This window comes from Coptis chinensis, chromosome 2, assembly GCF_015680905.1.
Source record: "Coptis chinensis isolate HL-2020 chromosome 2, ASM1568090v1, whole genome shotgun sequence".
NCBI classification, from domain to species: Eukaryota; Viridiplantae; Streptophyta; class Magnoliopsida; order Ranunculales; family Ranunculaceae; genus Coptis; species Coptis chinensis.
In genome coordinates this window covers 8,511,638-8,530,684 of record NC_141457.1, presented here as the reverse complement: position 1 = coordinate 8,530,684, position 19,047 = coordinate 8,511,638, and the positions used below count along the sequence as shown (strand labels likewise).

Genomic DNA, 19,047 nt, shown 5'->3' with positions numbered 1-19,047 from the left:
AAAAAATGATTTCGTGCTCAAGTATAGACGTCCTCCATTCTCCTATCTCAGAAGAATATGTACTAATTTCAGTTGACATGCGATTGCAGCTCACGATGGAAATCACTTTGAATTTCATCCGTCCACTTGGAGACTCTCCGTTGGTATTGCAATACAAAAGACTAGAAATCCGATTCAGGCACATGATGCTCCTTAGGCAGGGCCACACATTGCTTACTAAGAGGATTGCACACGAATTTGTTACTAGTGCCTAGTGCGTGAATGCCAACCTAGTTTCGGCTTTTCCATGCAAAGTAAAAGTCCATTAAGAGACGCGGCCAAAACATAAGTATTGCATTTAAGAAAGCTAAAATTAAGATTAATAGACACATCTGGATTAAGTTTACTAGAAGAAATATTCAAGATGGTTATTATTGTAGATGAAACCAGTGATGAGTGGAGGGAATGATCTCAATCTTTCTATGAATGTAGAATCCGTAATCAAGAACTTCCAACGTCTGCATACACACTTTGATATGAATATTGATTTTGCAGGAAGTCGGATCAGAATCTCTGTGATCAGTTCGTTGCACAAGAAATTCATATTCTCCATTGAACTATCAAACAAATAATTTATATAATATACAACTTCCAATACATAACCACTCATATTATACTATAGAACTTGCTGCTGAACATATTCAATCCTCACTTAAAACTTGACGTCAAACACAACCCCGCAACAAGCTATATCTATGCTTTCACCAATTGCCAATGGTTGAGATCCTTAACACTTGCCTCGTTTTTATTTGGTAAAAACTGTAATAGAAGGCAGGTTAGGTAACTTAGGTTCGCTACCACTGACTGAAGTCAACTTGATCGACGACTATTACATTTACTGTAGCAACTGTGCAATACAAAACAAATTAAGTTGTGACGCCGGGTTTGCTGTGGTACTCCGGCATGGTAGCCACATTGTTCAGTAAAAGGATTTGTAGACGAGATAGCAACACACGTCTTTCTGTGGATTGTGAATACGAAGTATAATCCATTATGAGAGGCCAAGAATAGAGGTAAACAATCTTCACAAAACCATGATAGAAAAAACCAGCGATGAATCTTCTTATGAAGCTCCGATACGTAAACAATTGCGTAATCAAGATTTTCAAACGTTTGCAGATACACTTTGATGGGAGCAAGACTTTTTCAGGAACCCGGATGAGAATCTCTATCATGCAGCCCACTCATTACCCTAATTTAAAACCCCTTGGCTCATTTATAATGCGTATGATTTGAAGGTTCTTCAGTATTATTCTACTCTAATAATGTTCTAGTGTTCTGCGTTCAAGACCTCCAACTTATCCTCTGATTTTTATTTTTTTTACAGCAACTGATTATAAATCAAAGTTCAAGCCATCCTTTATGGACGACTAGGATTTTCATCTATCAAATAGTTCATTTCCAACGCCGAATCAAACTAGTTCAACTTTGAATTATACTTTTATCGTAACCAAAGTACCAAACATTGATGCATCTACTTCTCAAGGCTGATGGAGTCGAGCCATTTTCTATTCCCGCGCTCTCATTCATAAAAATATGCAAGCTCAACCAGAAAAGAACAAAGAAAAGAAACAAGGTTAGAGCCTCAAAGGCCTTCGAGCTCGACCATACTTCAATTAAATACCCTGCGAGGAGTCGTAGACTCCCAGTGATGTGTGTCTGTAACTTGCTGTACAAAGTACTGATCTCTGTCCAATGTCCATCCATAAAAAAGATGAAAAGATTTGCAAACTGAAACTCTGGGAAACGTCCATATTTTCGACTTCTGACATTTTATCGCTTGTTTCTCTGCTTGAAGGTTATTTTGCAAACACTTTAAAGATGAAAAAACATTTTTGAACAATTTACCAAAAACCGCAAGACAGAAATATTCCTTGAGAGGAATTTCTGTTGTAACCTAATACTTTTTTCTTCTACTTCCTCTTTTTTCTCTTGTTCCCCTTTTATACTTGGTTCATCCCCTAGTCTGCGCTCTATCCTTCTATACTAGCTTTTAGTATAGCGTCTGCAGACCAAAGAACTATGTCACTATTCTGAGACCCAATGGTCTAAGACATCAAATGGGGTCACACAGAATTCCAATGTAGGGATTGAAGGAGGTAGGTAGGCGAATCCACCCTGCTGCCCCAAAATACGCTGTTCAGCTGACATCTAAAATGCTGGTTCAGTACATAAGCCACTCATCCGTCATCTAAGTGCCAGGCAAACTTATGCTTAAAGCAAAATGATGTGATGCCCACTTGTTACTTGTATAGTTGTATAACTTAATTCACTCCGCATCTAATAAGTCAGCAAAGTTTTTTTTTGGTAAAGTATAAGTCAGCAAAGTTCAACCTACCAACCACTGCGTTTAAATGATTTTGGAGGTGGGTTGAGGCCTGTAGGTGGATTTTCCTACATGTGACCATCTAGGATTAGTTCAGGAGTCCACCCACCATCATGATTAGGGCCGCGTCTATGCTGATCACTGGTCACTCCTTTCAGAAAATGGCAGATATGAAGATAATGAGAGCTTGGAATCTGCTGATTCTTCTACCAAAAGCTCATCGTATTAGGCCATGTTGGTGGACACTGCCGGAAGAAAGCACAATTAAGATCAACTGTGATGGATCGACTGTAGGGAATCCTGGTTCAGCTGGGATTGGGTCTACATTTAGAGATGCTTCAAGTGACTCTCTTTGGTTATGTGGAAGAAAATAGGAGTTAATACTAATTATCTAACCGAGTGTTTAACCATAGTTGAGAGTGTGGAGATTGCAGTACAAAGAAACTGGAAGAATGTGTGGGTTGAATCAGATTCAGTAGCAGCAGTTTCTGCTTTTGGGTCAGGCAAACTTTCATAGCAACTCAAGACTAGGTGGAGCAAATGTATTTCTAAAATGCATCAGTTCACGATATCCTCAACTTGGAGAGAGGCAAACTTTTCAACATATCAGGCGGCCAAAAAGGCTAGAACTATGACTTCTGAAGCCCTGTATGTGTATCATGGCAAGCCACCATGGTTATATAAATGGGAGACTGCATCTAGTACCAACTTTAGGTTTGATTAACCGGGATATGTGCTTGATGAGATGCGCTTAGAGGCCTACCTAGTAGGGTTGCAACAACATCTCATTAAAGTACAATACCCAGTTTTTCATTTTTTTTCCTTTTACACTTTTCTTACTGTAATTCTTCCTCCCCTTTTTCCCATACTTAATATAATTCTTAGCTCACTTATCAAAACAATAAAAAAAAACCCTGCATTTTGGAGAACTGACATTGATGTATCTATTTACCAGATATGAGAATGTTCTTATACTACTAAGTAATAAACAGCATCAAATTACTGTATACCTCTGCCTGTGCATCAACCTATCACGACAACAGATACCATAAGCAATTAAGCATACATCTACCTATCACAACAACAGCTACCATAAGCAGAAACCTGGACCAAATGTTGTGCAAATTGAAAAGGCAATGCATAATTTTCTACATCTGATAAATAAGAATCGGACCAAATGTTGTACAAATTGAAAGGGCAATGCTCATTTTCCACATCTGATAAATAAGAATCAGCGCTCCTAGATTGCAGAACAGCAAAACATACTGGATAACTTACACAAGAAAAGGCTGAGTAAAGACTCAAAAGGAATGGACATGGTCTGGAACCGACTTATGAATAGATGAAAAACTTCCCAAGTGCAAGCCAATTTGGTCTGAGACTACAGAGGGATGGAGCATTTCAATCTGTCACCGAGGAACTGCAAAATCTAGGTAATGGACAAGAGGAAATAGAGAGAGATGATTAGTAGGGGAAATCCTCCACTCGACTAAAGATTAATACTGTTGAGTATAAAAGAGTGTCATAGGCGCTCACGAAAAAAGGACAAGGAGGAGTAAATGAGAATAAAAGGAACATAGTTTATGCAAGAACTTTACAGAACTTCAGATGAAACCAGAGAAAACAATAAAGAAATTGGAGGTGGTAGCTACTCAAGATGATTTCGGTGCTGAACTTGAAAGGAAGATCCAATCATACATCATATTCATATGTCCCACTAAAAGCTATGTTATCATGGGCGGAGAGGGGCAGGAGCTAGGCTACCCAACTGGCTCCTTGAGTGTCTAGGCGACACCTTTGGCACCTTTGACAACGTAGACTGATAGACAAAGAGAATGGCCTTTCAATAGCATCTAAAACAAGTTTGAACAAACAATACATAAATATACGCATGGGTTAGAAAAACGCACCAAGGCTAATGCCTCGAGGCACACCTCAAGCATCAAAGAGATAAAACGGCCGAGGCTATAACCTCTTTGCTAGTTGAAGAGGCTTACGCCTCACTGTAATGAGGCGTACAACTTGGTACCTCTGCATACCTCTGCCTCGAGGTGAATCAAGGCTTATTCAGCTCCTTCTAAATATAAACCTCTCTACAAATAGATTATCCTTTTAAAATTTAAACCTCTCTACCTTAAACTTATATACTAGTCCCACTCTACAAGTAGGTTATCCTTATAAACTAAACAAACCTATTGTTTTAATTAAGTAGCAAGAGCCTCACTGTAGAAATAAGTTGTCTGCCTAAACTGTTAGTTAACACACAGTCAGTCATGCCTCCACCATCCAGTAAGAGAAGCCTAAGTATCCAGAATCACTCCAACTCTCCATCTCCAATATTTCTAAACTGTTCATGTTGACATAATACTTGTATATTATGGCCTTCGTAATTTTTATTGTTCCTCGTAGTGCTGTGTCTCTTGCTTTGTTAAAGCTTTCCTCTATGCAGCTCCACCGAGTCACTTGCAATGTAAAGCATACAGCTGCAGTAATTTTTATGCTTGTCTAAGTAACATTATTAACAAGACCTGAGGTGCTTTGTTTTTCTTGATTAACGTACTTTCCTTCCAGAATTTTTCAAGTATTATTTTGAAAGAAAATGAGGCCTACACCTCATGCCCCTCTGAGGCTCACCGCAAGCCTCAAGGCATAATGATTGTCTGTTAAAACATTGAATCTACAAGCAAAAACATCTGATGGCATATCAACAATATAGGAACACCCACATCTATCAAAACTCAATGAAGGGATAAGTAACAGCACACATTTGCTTCCTACAAATTAACAATTGGCGAACATGTTCACGATAAAATGCACGAATCTGATCGTAAACTGTTAATATTCAGCACAATATCAAATAACTCTAATCATAAAAATAACAAGAAAACTTTCTCTTTCAATCCATACAACAATGTAGGATAAAGCATGTGATTACACTGGCATAAATTTTAGAAGAAATTGAGCACCTCGGCAGAAACAAAACAAATAGCTCAAAGTGTGTACTACAAAGTTATTGACTTGAACAAATTTACATTGGCAGTTCATAATTTTAAAGGGCCAAGAGTAAATTTGTCCTTTTCATAATGATAAAAGGATTCCACTGCACTTATTCTCCTTATACAGTCAGCAGCGCTGTCACAACGTTAGTACAAGTCCTATACGACGAAGCGACAAGAAAACAAAAGGTCAGAAAAAACGTAATGTGAAGCAATCATACAGTTTTTTTTACTGACACTCGTATATTTTATCGGTACTATTTGAGCATGAAGCAAGGGGTATCCAACACCACTTGATGCACTCTAGAGTAGCATATGAAATTCCGTAGGCTCTGCTTGGTCTAAAGCTAAGTTATATTGACAAGGATACGTGCATTGGTGTCCGACACAGAGACCTGTATGGGACCGACACGGGGACACGACTAGGAATATACTATTATCTTTTTTTTTTTAATTAGATGTTTTCAGAAGCACCGGTCAAAAAAAAAACATTCATGTTTTCGGAAGCAATAACTTGATTAAGTTGGCATAATTTTTATCCATACATTGAACAATGTAATGTATTCAAAATTTGGAAAAAATAAAAATAAATAGATATCTGAATATAAATCAGTTATTAGTTCTTTGGAGTGGCATAACAGTAATTCACATAGCATCTACGGCAGTGTATGTACAAAACTCTGTGTTTGTTAAATAGATAAAATGAGAATAAACTTGTGTTCTTTATTTTGACTTTCTATTTCCAGGTTTACATCCAATTTGTCTTTATCTTTTTTCTTTTTAAAAATGTAAATTTTATTAGAAACTGGTACAAAAGCACAAGAAGCGAGTGAGTACCTCACACATATCGGCGTAACTACATAAACAGAACAAGAGAACAAAGAAAAATCACCCTAATCACATGAGTCCACCTCCCCCGGTTCACCTAATGACATTAGTCCAATCTAACACCAAATCTCCGAAGTTGTTTTTTTTTTTTTTTTGAGAATTCTCTGACATCAAATCTCTGAAGTGCAAGTTTCTCCTATCCTCTGAATTGGACAGCCAGTACCATAATAAGCCCTTAACTTTCAACACAGTGTTTCGAACTAAGCCACGCCCCTGTGTTTCTGAAAACACTGTGGTTCCTAGTATTCCATACTACCCATATTGCCGCATATTGTAAAAGACTTGATAGCATTGAACCAAATGTCTTCCCTCTCCCACTTGGCCTATACCCAAATTAATTTATCCATCATCCTTTGATCATTGGGCTAGTAGTATACTCTTAGGATAGACTACTACTAACAATTGAATTGTGTCTGATACGATACAAACTTGTAAATTCATATGAAGCACAAAGCAATCATTTAAATTCTACTAAAGATTAAAATTTTACCTTGAGAAAGCCAACTCCAGCAGCTGGAATCAGCAGCAATGCTAGATTTCAGCCTAGCAGAAGCAATAGCACTGTGCAGTGGCATCAAAGACTCCACACATCCCAACACCATGGCAATCCTAAAAAAAGACAAAAAATAATAATTGAATTACAGAAATGATTTTAAGGGGGTTTAGGGTAATTTTACCTGGAAGTGCAAAAAGGATTGGCTCGTTTGGTACAAGGAAAGAGTGAAGGCATGGATTTGGGAGTTATTATGGTTTTAGTTGTTAGTGTTTTGGAGACAGATCTTGCACACTTCATTATTGCAGTAGACCTGCAGAGTGAAGCCATTTTCTTCTTCTTCCTTTGCCAAGACTCAAATGATGAGCTTAAAACCCCTCTTAAACCCTAACCAGTTTTTTTGGGCCGAACCATGGGCTGAAAATGAGGTTTTCGTAGACTTAATAGTTGGGCTCGATATATACGGGCCTATATAGTTAACTACACCAAGTCCATGTAGTGTATATGTTACGGAAGAATATGGCATGATTTTCATTTGCTTCAGCGTAGTTGCATGTCCTCCTGCACTTGTACCTATGAATTGTGAAGCAACATTTAGTGGGTGCATGATGTGTGGAGTCAAAGATAAGGAGACATGATGTTAATGACAAAATAAGCGTTTAAAACATGTGTTAATTTGTGGCCAATGGGAAATACACATTATCTGTGTCTATGGGACAAACCTTTTTTATATATCTTTACATTTTTACAAAGAAAATAATAGCAAACGTATAAACTTTTTTGTCCCAAGGTGACTTAGTATAAAGTGAAATATTTTTCAGTATTTATGAAATCACCTTTCGGCTTTGTCTTTTGTCGGATGGTAATAAAAATTAGGTATACACAATTTGAGGGTGATGCTCTAAAACCTCAAATCTAATATCTGATTTGATTTTTATTAATTTCGGGATGGAGAAAAATACATATCACGAGATGTTTAAATTATCCGGAATGTTGCCGAGATTTTGTCCTCTTCCCCGCCAAAACCACGTGTCAAAGAATCTGAATCCAGAACAACCCACCACTTCCCTACTCCCAACTTGCTCAAAAACGAACCCGCACCACATTCCCCCTCAATAGATTCACCATTCGATTCGAGCAACATGTAGTAAATCAAATTATAAAAAAACAAGGCATGTACTCATTTCCCATAACACAACCACCAACAAAAAGTAGAAGTATTCGAGGAGGAGGAACTGATTCGTTTTATCCACTTAACATTAAATGCTTAGTAATAATAAGCCCATTTGAATCCCCACCATCACAACAAAGGATGCGATTTCCTAAACGTCTTTCCTTCTCTTTCATTTCTCGTGAAACTATAAATTATAATTTCTCGTCCTCATTCCTTGTCCGCTTCCACTCACAACACCAACACCAACACCAACACCAACACCACAGAAAAGATCGTCCTCATTATAAGATGGATGATGGGAATAATAGTATATGGTCGTCGCCAGGATGGGGATGTAAGATTGATATTGGGAGACAGATATTTTGTAACAGGTCATTAAATATGAAGAATATTGTTGCTGTCGGCTTTGATATGGACTATACTTTGGCACAATACATGCCCGAGACGTTTGAATCTCTTGCGTATGGTGGGACAATTACAAAGCTGGTTTATGATCTTGGCTATCCTCCAGAGGTATACACGTTTGTTTTATCAACTAACCATACTTGATTATTATTATTATTATTATGTAACAATCTTGTCTTTCTGCAGCTATTGGACTGGTCATTTGATTGGAAATACATGGTTAGAGGTTTGGTTGTTGATAAGAAGAGAGGCAACATCTTGAAGGTTATTCATTCTCATTACTTACTAGTTTCATCTTGTGTAACAGTTATTGGATCTTTCTTTACTGTCAACAAAATTTTTATATGTATGCACTCCAAACTCCAAACTCCAAACAAACTGGACTAGCCTTGGACTTGCATACACTATGTTGATGCTATAGTTTGTTTTGTAAAACTCCCTTTTTTTCTCCTACATTGTGGATACCATAACTTTACTTGTTGTTTCTAATCTCTTTGATTTGCAGCGAATTAACTGGTGCTTGCTTGTGGTGCAGATGGATCGCCATAAATATGTGAAAGTTGCTTACCATGGCTTTAGTGAGATGTCCAAGGAAGACAAAATGGCTACTTATGGAAATAGCTTTATACGTGAATCATTTGATGAGCCTGACTATGCTCTTATTGACACTCTTTTCTCGCTGGCAGAAGCTTACTTATTTGCACAACTTGTTGACTTCAAGGATAATAATCCCGGAAAAGTTCCTGATGGTGTTGGGTATGTTTGCGACTCTTTGTAAAACTATTTACATTGCATATAACAAGACTTCTGTGGTTATATAGTGAAAGCGTATTGCCTTTAGATCATGCAAACTACTATCTTTATCTTTTTGAAATGTTTATTCCAAATTTGAAGTATTGTGTCATGTCACTGACATTGGTCAATTTTCTTATGTGATTTTACCATTGGCGTATAAAATGTGATTTTGTTTTCTTGGAAATTGTTAGTGCTGATTGTAGTCTAGTTCATCGGCTCACTATACTAACATACAGACTTGTAGAGATAAGTCTGAGTGTGTGTTCTGTGATGTTTAAACATGTTCATGTGTTTTGTTTCCTCCTGATAGCCATTAGACATGTTTGTGTTGCTATAGTGTTTAAACTCAAAGGAAATACTATTGTATAGGAGCTGGATTTCTTGTCTTATATTTGTAGCCTGGTGAAAAGTTACTAAAATTTGCAAAATGTGGCTCTTAGTCATGCTTTAGCATTAAATAAATATTTTTTATCTGAAACCTTTCAAGTTCAGATTGTCAGATAATTTCCTGTCTGTAACTCTTGTTTACTGTTACATCTGATCAAGGTGAATGGATCAACAACAGTCCCTGGGGTTGTTACATTGGTCCGCAAAATTCAGCTTATGATATAACGACCATGAAACGATATTCTCTTCTATTTTCCAGGCCATTTTGTCCAGCTTCTTTTTCCCAGGATGGTACAGCAAGTTTCTCTGCTTTTTGGCTTCATGAAATGCCCCATGACTTTGTATCTTCCCTTTCTATCAAGTATCAATCAACACTGGGAAATATTTCTCCCTCTTACAAAGTTACAATTTACCAGGTGTTTAAGGTTTTTTGCTTCAACTAGCATTGAGCTCCAACCTATGGCTTTTCCTTCTTCATATGTGCCCACGTTATTTAGTTGTTATGTCCTGGAGGTATCATACCTTTATGATGACTCTCTCTCTCTACAATATAGTGTGTGTATGTTTGATTGAATATGTCTACTTTGTTCCGGGAATATGTCATTTCGGCATTTGCTTTGGTTTGACCGCATTCACATGAAGCATGCATAATATCACCTTCTCCTTTTAGCATCCTTACTTACCCACATGCTTTGTAATTTGTATCATACTTGCAGGTATTCGAGAATGTATAAAGATGTTCGAGCTGCAGTTGACTTGTGCCACAGAGATGGAACTTTGAAACAAATGGTTGCAAAAGATCCTGGAAAGTAAGAATTGAACACGATGAATGACCGTTCTTTATTTATCCATCAGAATTGAGTTGACTACTCAAGTGTCAAAACAAGTTTTCCCCAAACTGCTTCAAATGGGAATTTTGGAACAAATGTTGCTTGTTTATCCTTAATCTTGTGCCACTGAAGAAAAAAATTAATTGAAAAAGGAAAAGGCTGGAAGGTGTTTTGGGTGTCGGACCATAATTTGTTATCCCAGCCATGAAAAAACAGATAGATATCAGGAAATCATTCTAGAAGAGTTGCCAAATTAGCTACTTCCCACTTAATAAGTTTTTTCTGACTTGTACTCCTTTGCGATGACATTGCACTACGTTCTTGAGACTTGGGTATTCCAACCAAATTGATATTTATGGTTTACAGTACATCAAAGTGTCTCATTGCGACAGGTGCACCTTACTTTTCTTCAAGCTCTTGCCTTCAGCCCCTTTTTTTTTTTAACACTTTCATGTGTTAAATTTGTACACACCATAAATTCCCATCCTAATCCAACATCAACCACCAATGCATGATCAACCAAAACAAATAGCTACACCCTCCTACAAACCAGTCAAAAACTTGATATAAGATTTCGTGAAGATGATCTTTCTTTGCTTTCTACAGAGGCATTTTTTGTGTGACAGTAGTTTGATTAGGAAGCAACTACGCGTTGTTCACTCCATAAATGTCCTTATTCTTGCATGAAAGATTGCTAAATATATGTGCATCATACAAACACACTTGCGTAGTTTAACTTATCTATTCAAGAAGATGCATAGTGAAGGTGCAATACCTCAAAGAGTTTGCTTATATGTTTTTTATGTCATATAACATTTTTCGGATCTCTGTCTAGTTCACCAATATTTCAAGAATTTCCATAGATGAAATGTATTATTTCGGCCTTCTCACACATTTATTTATAAATAGAAATAGTAGGGTTTATATGCTTAAAATTCAGGTCTGGGGTGCTGTCCACCCGAACCCCCAATGGACCTTCGGTCACCCTCGGGAAATGTGAAATGTCCCCTAAATAAAAGAACTATAACAGTTGAATGGTTTTAAATTTAGCCTTTTCTATTTTGTAGAGATGGTAATAATCGTTGGGACATGGTATAACGTATAGACTGATTATAGATCATCATTGACAACATTTTCAAACTATTGTAGCGCTAAACCCCTTTTTATTTTTATAAACGTGATAGGAAAAAGATGAATCCTCTGTTATTTAAAGGTATTCTCAAGGCATGTTCTTGTGTTATGTCTTAAATTGTAATTTTTTTTTCACTTAAAAATAACTTATTTTGCCTGATGTGCATTTATTAGATATATCAATGAAGATCTATCTATAGTACCCATGCTAAAAATGCTTCGAGATTCTGGTAGAGCAACATTCTTGGTAACAAATAGGTATTCAATGTCTCTTTTGATCAATTTTTTGAATATTCCACCTATTGGATTCTATAATAAGTCACAACCAATTAACTTCATTCCGTGTTTTTACTGCAGCTTATGGGACTACACGAATGTTGTTATGAATTTCCTGTGTGGAAAACGAATTGTGGATGGTAGTTCACCATGCAATTATGATTGGCTTGAGAACTTTAATGTTGTCATCACAGGAAGGTTCACTTTTTCCCTTGGACATCTTTATCCTCAATGAATTGGTTTTTGTCTTATATCATGTTATAGTTTTAGTCCTAATAATATATTTCCATTATCTTATAGCATTAAGTTTCATGTATCTGCTTTTCACTAGTTTTCACCTGAGTGCTACTGGGCGAAATGTAGTTGGACTCTATTTAATTTTAGCAGGAAGAAATTGAAACGAACTTAATGACACAAGTTGTGCGCAAGAAGTTCAAATGGAATGTGTTTTTTCATTAATCTTCTACGTACTTGATCACATGATTAATAGTGATTCCATGTATCATGTGTATTAAAAAGTAATCTTGGTTAATGTGATATATTACAGAATTTAGAGTTATTTCTATGTCATAATTTTATATAATTAAATTTTCATAACAAATGTTCTTTTGGGCACACTACAGACTGGTTTAAATGTGATTGTGTATTAGCTCATGGTTGTTAGCTTTGTGCACACATTAGTATCATGTAATAGATTTATTTTCCCTGCTGATTTGAACTTCTATTGATCAAATATAAGAATATAAATTATGATAGAAAAGGATGAGTGGCATAATTATGGAAACTACGTGTGTACTTTTGTTGTGTGTCTTTTCAGATTTGTATATCTTAAACTTTAGGAGCATCCAATGTGATGATTGAAGAGGCCCAGGAACTTAAATATTGTTATGCAAGGCTTTCAATGTCCCATGTGGGACTAAACTAAACATCTCAACAGAGTAGTAAACTAATTCCAAATTTACTATATGATTGTCAAAGGCTGTGTTTTTGCTATGGACTTTTCTTTTAATTTATTTTTCATGAATAGATGCAAATTTATTTTTCTTTAATATATATGACACGTTTGTTATTTTGCACCTCAATGCACATATTTTAGATAAACATTTTACTTATTTATCTTCTATCTAATATATACAGTTCAAAGCCAAGCTTTTTCCATGAAGATAATCGTTCAAGTCTGTTTGAAGTTGAACCTGAGTCTGGGATGTTACTTAATACAGATAATGGCAGTCCTGTGCCTCAGGTCAGTGAATTGAAACCTTATGTTTGTCTAGCCTTATCATATATTCTTAGTTGTTCTTCCCTTTATTTACACAAGTTGTGTTCTGTTAAAGATGGGCAACACTTCACCAAGATTACCACGTAATGGACTTAAAAAGGCATGTCGTGTTTTCCAGGTATCAATATAACCTACATGACTACATCCTTTGTAGTACATTTTAGGAAATACAACATCAGCTTGTGTTAATTCATTTTTATGATCAAGGACTACTAATTAGCCATATATATAATGGATAATTGATACCGAAGTTGTGGTTTTCTCAATTTAGGGTGGGAGCGTTGGTCATCTACATAGATTGCTTTCAGTTGAGGCCAGTTCACAGGTGCAGCTTCACTTGTCTGCAATCATTTGACTTTGAGTGTTGTTTTCTTAAATTTGTATTATTTCATGCATCCTTTTTTAGACTGGCTTTAAATCTTAAGGTTTATTTTGTTTTATGCTGTTGAATTTAACTGTCAAAGTCTCATCTTCTATCATTTCATTTAAAGTTTTGAACAGATTTTAATGGTGAGGTACTCAAATACCTATTGGCATTTCCCCTCTTCATTCTTGGCAGGTTCTTTATGTGGGGGATCACATATATGGAGATATTTTACGCAGCAAAAAAGTTCTAGGTATCCTTCAAAAAAAGCCTGACCGTATTTGAATTTTCTTTCTCTCATATCAATGGTTTGTAGATTTTTCTTTGCTTTGACAGTGGAATAGAGATATCCACGACTTAGTTTAGTTTTTGTTCGTACCGGTTCCATCTATAATAGTAGGCTTTGGTTGGTGGTGGTTCTGATTTCTCTTATAGGTTGGCGAACAATGCTTGTTGTGCCAGAGCTCGAAAGTGAGGTGGAACTCCTTTGGAAGTCACGGGATATCCGTAAGGTGTGATTACATTCTTATTAGAAAACCTTATTTATTTGTAGTTTACTTAAATCTATGAGCAGCATAAGCTAGTAAAGGGGGCATCAACTCTTAGAACTAAATTTGGGTTGAGTTGGAAATGTTATATCCATATTCTATATATAACACTTGAGGATTCTGGATGCTAAGTGCAGAAACTCCACCTCATCACAAGCTTATAGAAGTTGATGCCTTAAGTGCCATCACTGGTTGACTCAACTTTTTACATTACAATAATCTCTTACCTGACTTTCAAAAGTATTTGCGGTTCAGCTCCAACCATATGCTCCTAATAATGGCAAATGGAAGTGCTCCATGACCTTTTCTTAACCTAACAATGGGTCCATAGATAGTGTCAAACAGATATGAGATCCCGCACTGATCTCGAACATGTCCAAGCTGAGGATTCTGACTCAAAAAAGTAACCTTAGAAAAAGCAGAATGAACTAAAGTTACTACATGGTTCTAGGGAATTATGTGTGTAGGGTACCTTTTTCCTTGAAATTGCTGAAATAAAGATGTTGCACGACAATAAATTAGCTACTATGAGGTAACATACTTTGCATAAGGCAGTAGGTTTAACTATCACTGCTGTAACAGTGACGTCTATAACCCGTTTATAGCAGTCAAGTGGTTAACAGGATGTGTGGATGCTTTTAACCTTGCCGTTTCAGCTTCCATGCTTAAAAGCCTGAGGCGGTATATCATAACAAAAAAGGTCCTAAAAACAAAGTGTTTATTTTATTTTGTTTTATAAAGTTAGCTAGGGTTTCCCCGACCTGTATTACTTAATACTCACATCATCCTCTATAAAGACTTGAATTTTTCTATTTAATGGAGGGACAAAATGCAACAAGCTAATCCAATTTGACATGCTGAGACCAGCTAAGTAGTCAGCTGGTCTGTTTGCTTCTCTAAATACTTGGGAGCAAAAACAAAATAAAAACTTTAATGCAGTCTACTGTATGTGTCTAAGAATATCCCAAAATAAATTTAACCATTCGTGAAATATATTTCTTGTTAATCTGTTGTCACTCTCACTATTATGAGGATCATCAGGTATGTTTACCTTTTGTAATGATGACAAGTTACTGACAGTTGCTTGAAACTATGTTGAAGGTTGTTCAATCAGTTTAATAAATTTATAAATTATAATTACTCTTTCAGTTGCAGAACTAACTTGAGTATATTTGTGTAGGAATCTCAGCTGTTAAGGAAAGAGCGCGATCTTATTGAGGATCAAATCCATCACATGAAGTGGTCGTTGCAGTAAGTAATCTCCTGGATGAGGCGCTATACCGAAAAGTATTTTTAATCTAGAATTGGATACCAAATATTCAAATTACATTCTAATCTTGTCCCCTCCCCACCTCCCCATCCCCACCCCTTCTATTAGAAACCTGTGGGAAACTAAAATTTATTGCAGGAGCTGCTATTATAGTTAGTGAAGTTTGTGGGAGTACACCTTAGTAAATATGACCATCCAAAAAGTTAAAGTAAAAAAAGGCCAAAGTTTGTATATACATACTGAGAATGTACAGTAATTGTAGTAAATATGACCATCCAAAAAGTTAGTAAAAAAAAGCCAAAGTTTGTATATACATACTGAGAATGTACAGTAATTGACTAACTGACAACAACTTTGTTTTTGCATTTTGATTATAAATGCTACTATCAGACTGTCACAAAAAATGTTTTCTTTTGATTTCATTTTTCATTTTAATATTTCGCTCTTTCTTCTAACTTACTTTATTTTTGGTTTAGGTTTGAAGGTCTTGATGCTGATAAGAAGCTCATTTTCTGGTCCGAATTGAATGAATTGGAGGTTAGCCCCATAAACTTGATTTGACGTGCTTGTTAGATAAGGATATCTGTTGTTTATTTATTTAATCAAAATTTTGAAGTTCATCAAAGGAGACATGAAGTAGGATTTATTTAACAGTGGAAATTATTTGGGGTCAGCTAAAAAGAATCATTGTCATTGCTTGTAAGTCAAGTTAGTTCAAATCTGCTCCCACCATGGTGGTCCTTGCCCTCTTTCATCGATTCTTGATCTCTTAGAACTCATAATTTTCTTCATTTCTAACTGGATGCTCTTGCGGAATGCTTGTTATGCTCTGTTTTGCATTTGTGTGATTGGATCTGTATCTTCTTTGGGGAAAATGGGAAGTTCAGCGACAAACCCTGTCTTTATCTATACAATGTCACTCTGTTATATGTGCTGCACTTGTGCTGGACTTGGATGAAACAGTACTCTGTAATCTGTTTCAACAATTTGACATTTGGGAGGATCTAGGCTAACTTTTTTAGTGTTATTACAAACACAGGGTTGGAGAACTACAAACTTGTCAATTATGACTGTTTGGGCTAAATCGATTGACCAAGTATTAATTATGTGAGCCTGATATGTCGAAAGCATCTTCCAAAGGGAACTTAAGAAAGCTCTTTCTCTAGATATTTGAGTTACACTATTTAGAGAATAGAGAGCAACAGGCTGTGCACAAGTGTACATGCATTGTTGATTGTTATATACAAAGTGTGCGTAAATATTTTGCTAGAAAATATGTGTTTCTATGAAAAATTGTTCAATCTGTACAACTACATTTGGATTTATAATGCGAGAAACTGTAAATTTGGTGCAACTACATATCATCCTCAATGTCTTTTTTTGTGACTGGATTGAACTCTTATTACTGGCAATGTCAACAAGCATTAATTATTTGAAATCATCTTTATTGTTAGTCTCAAAGGGAGAAGTTACGCCTGCGTCATCAAAAGGCCCAACGAGAATGTCACCAGAAGGTGAGCAAAACTTACCAGAGATTCACTATCTGCTTTATACATGTTGAATTATATATGTCTGTCTGAAGGTTTATCCTTTTATTTTCTAATCTAATCATCATACCTCTTAATGGTATATGAATACACAAGTGAACTGTCCAACAAAGTGAAAATACTTTGGTCTGTATTCATTGTTGAGAATAATACCATCTGTAAAGGTGCAATTAGTATTATCCCAATGTGATATTCCACTATGTACTTGATATTTATCTATAAGAGAGGGGTCCAATCTGATCAACTGATTTATTTTTGGTGCCACCAATTTATACATTGAAGTTTGTAAGATAAGAGGTTCTCTTTTCCCTTTCCTCTCCTTGATCTATTCAAACCTAGGTTACATTGACACGGGCACGCGTGTCGGTGTCCGACACGGATACGGGGTGTCGGATACGGGGAGCAGTTGAAGATCGACACGGGGACACGGATAGGAATAATTAATTAATTTTTTAATAATTATAAATTTATTAAATTAGATGGTAAATCAGAAATTTGAGGTAAATTAAATACAATGTGTCTGTGTGTGTCCGACATGGATACGGACACGGACACGTGGATACGTATCTGACACAGATTTTTTTCAAAATATGGCGTGTCCATGTAACCTAGATTCAAACATTGTTTGTCCTTGAGCCTCTGCATGAAAACGTAGTAGTTTTGGTTTGGAGGCACACCTGGAGCAGTCACTCATACTCGGATTTACATTTTCTGCTTTGCCTTTTCAGTTTCACAAGGTTTGGGGACAGCTCATGAAGACTGGTTACCAGAACTCTCGCTTTGCTCATCAGGTTATATGCTTTTCTGAAGCTTTTCTCTTTAAGGTAGTATAATTTTATAGAGTATTTTGGAATTAGGATTATGTATTGGTAAAGAACTGATTTTATTTAGACAGAAAATCAGTTCTTGAATCTTCTTCCAGCAGTGGAACACTACGTAAACTTTGGAGTTTTCTTGCCCTCTCCTATCACTTTTAGTTATAATCATTTGATTTGGCGAAATCCAGCAAAGTATAATAATGTTCAGGAGATGCACTGCCTTATTACTGATTTCTGCTGAAAACAGGGAACATTTTCATGTTCACCTGACAACGGAGATCATGTTTTATATCTTCAATGTTTAGTTTAGAATTCTTTATTTTGTCTGATAGACAAATCATAGTCTCCTAAAATAATGGTTGGAGTGTTGGACCACAAGTCGTTATAATTACGATCAAATTATCGAGCCAGAAAGCACATTAGCTTGGAGCTGGAAAGAAGAAATCCTGATCCAGCACAATTTAATGTGAGAGTCATGGATTTTTTGGATAAAATCAACAAATATTAGCGAACCATACTGATGATAGTTTATTCAATTGGTGGCACTATGCCTTTCTTAGAACCTATTGGACCGAATTTTATCCAACTTTTTAAGCTGCATGCAAAACAGTAGAATTGTGATATTTTGTTATGGGGTGGTATTAAATACATAAACTATCATCTGAGAATGGCTATTAGATACGAAACCACCATCTTATAATTGTGCTTTTGGTTCTATGCAGGTAGAGAGGTTTGCCTGTCTTTATACCAGCCAAGTTACAAACTTAAGTCTATATTCTCCTGACAAATATTACAGACCAAGTGAAGACTTCATGCCCCATGAATTCGACATATTTGTAAACAACATGTAATGTGATATACTCTACAGTTTGGCTTATCGAACATGGTTTCCTGAAGAAAATATTTTGGGAGTCAGTGTAAGTCTGTGTAACAAGTAATTACAAGTTTTTATGTAACAAGTTGTTAGCAGTTTAGATATCTCTATTAGTAGCATCTCCTATAATCAACCTGGCCTCGTAAATGAATCTGGGTATTTTTCTTACACATAATACCACTTAATGAATAATTAAATCAAAACACCTATATACTATTTATATACTATTTAGAAGGACTAAAGTATTTGAACAAGCTAAGAGAGCTCCCTTGTTCGCTGTCCTCCCGAAATGTTACTACAAGGATCAGCAGCTTCCTGTTCTCCGAGACAGAAGTGTCAGAAAATGTCCCAACGATCTACTGTAGGCAAACCCACGAATATGCTTTTTAAAGGAACGCTTCACATCTAAGCTTGCAAATTTGACATTCCCCAACGCTTTTGATAGCTGTTAGCAACTTCTGCACATTAGAACATTGCCCTCCCATACTGCCTGCAGCCCTGCAAAAATGACCAAACTATGATAGGTAACTTCACGTAGGGAAAGGTTGATTTTATTTCTTTCAGTTACATACTTACATGACATATATACCATCCTTTTTTTTAAAGA

General features: G+C 36.1%; 1 protein-coding gene across 1 annotated transcript; it reads left to right on the top strand.

Annotated features, from left to right (window-relative positions):
* Nucleotides 1–7,847: 7,847 nt before the first annotated feature.
* Nucleotides 7,848–18,540, top strand: LOC147514707 (HAD-superfamily hydrolase, subfamily IG, 5'-nucleotidase). The gene is made up of 16 exons (XM_086584816.1): nucleotides 7,848–8,429; nucleotides 8,508–8,585; nucleotides 8,857–9,077; nucleotides 10,220–10,312; nucleotides 11,639–11,722; nucleotides 11,822–11,938; nucleotides 12,878–12,983; nucleotides 13,075–13,137; nucleotides 13,291–13,344; nucleotides 13,579–13,636; nucleotides 13,819–13,895; nucleotides 15,112–15,182; nucleotides 15,678–15,738; nucleotides 16,656–16,715; nucleotides 17,477–17,539; nucleotides 18,289–18,540. Exons 1-16 carry the CDS (start codon nucleotides 7,917–7,919, stop codon nucleotides 18,415–18,417), a joined length of 1,848 nt encoding a protein of 615 aa, XP_086440942.1. The 5' UTR covers nucleotides 7,848–7,916; the 3' UTR covers nucleotides 18,418–18,540.
* The last annotated feature ends 507 nt before the right edge of the window (nucleotides 18,541–19,047 follow it).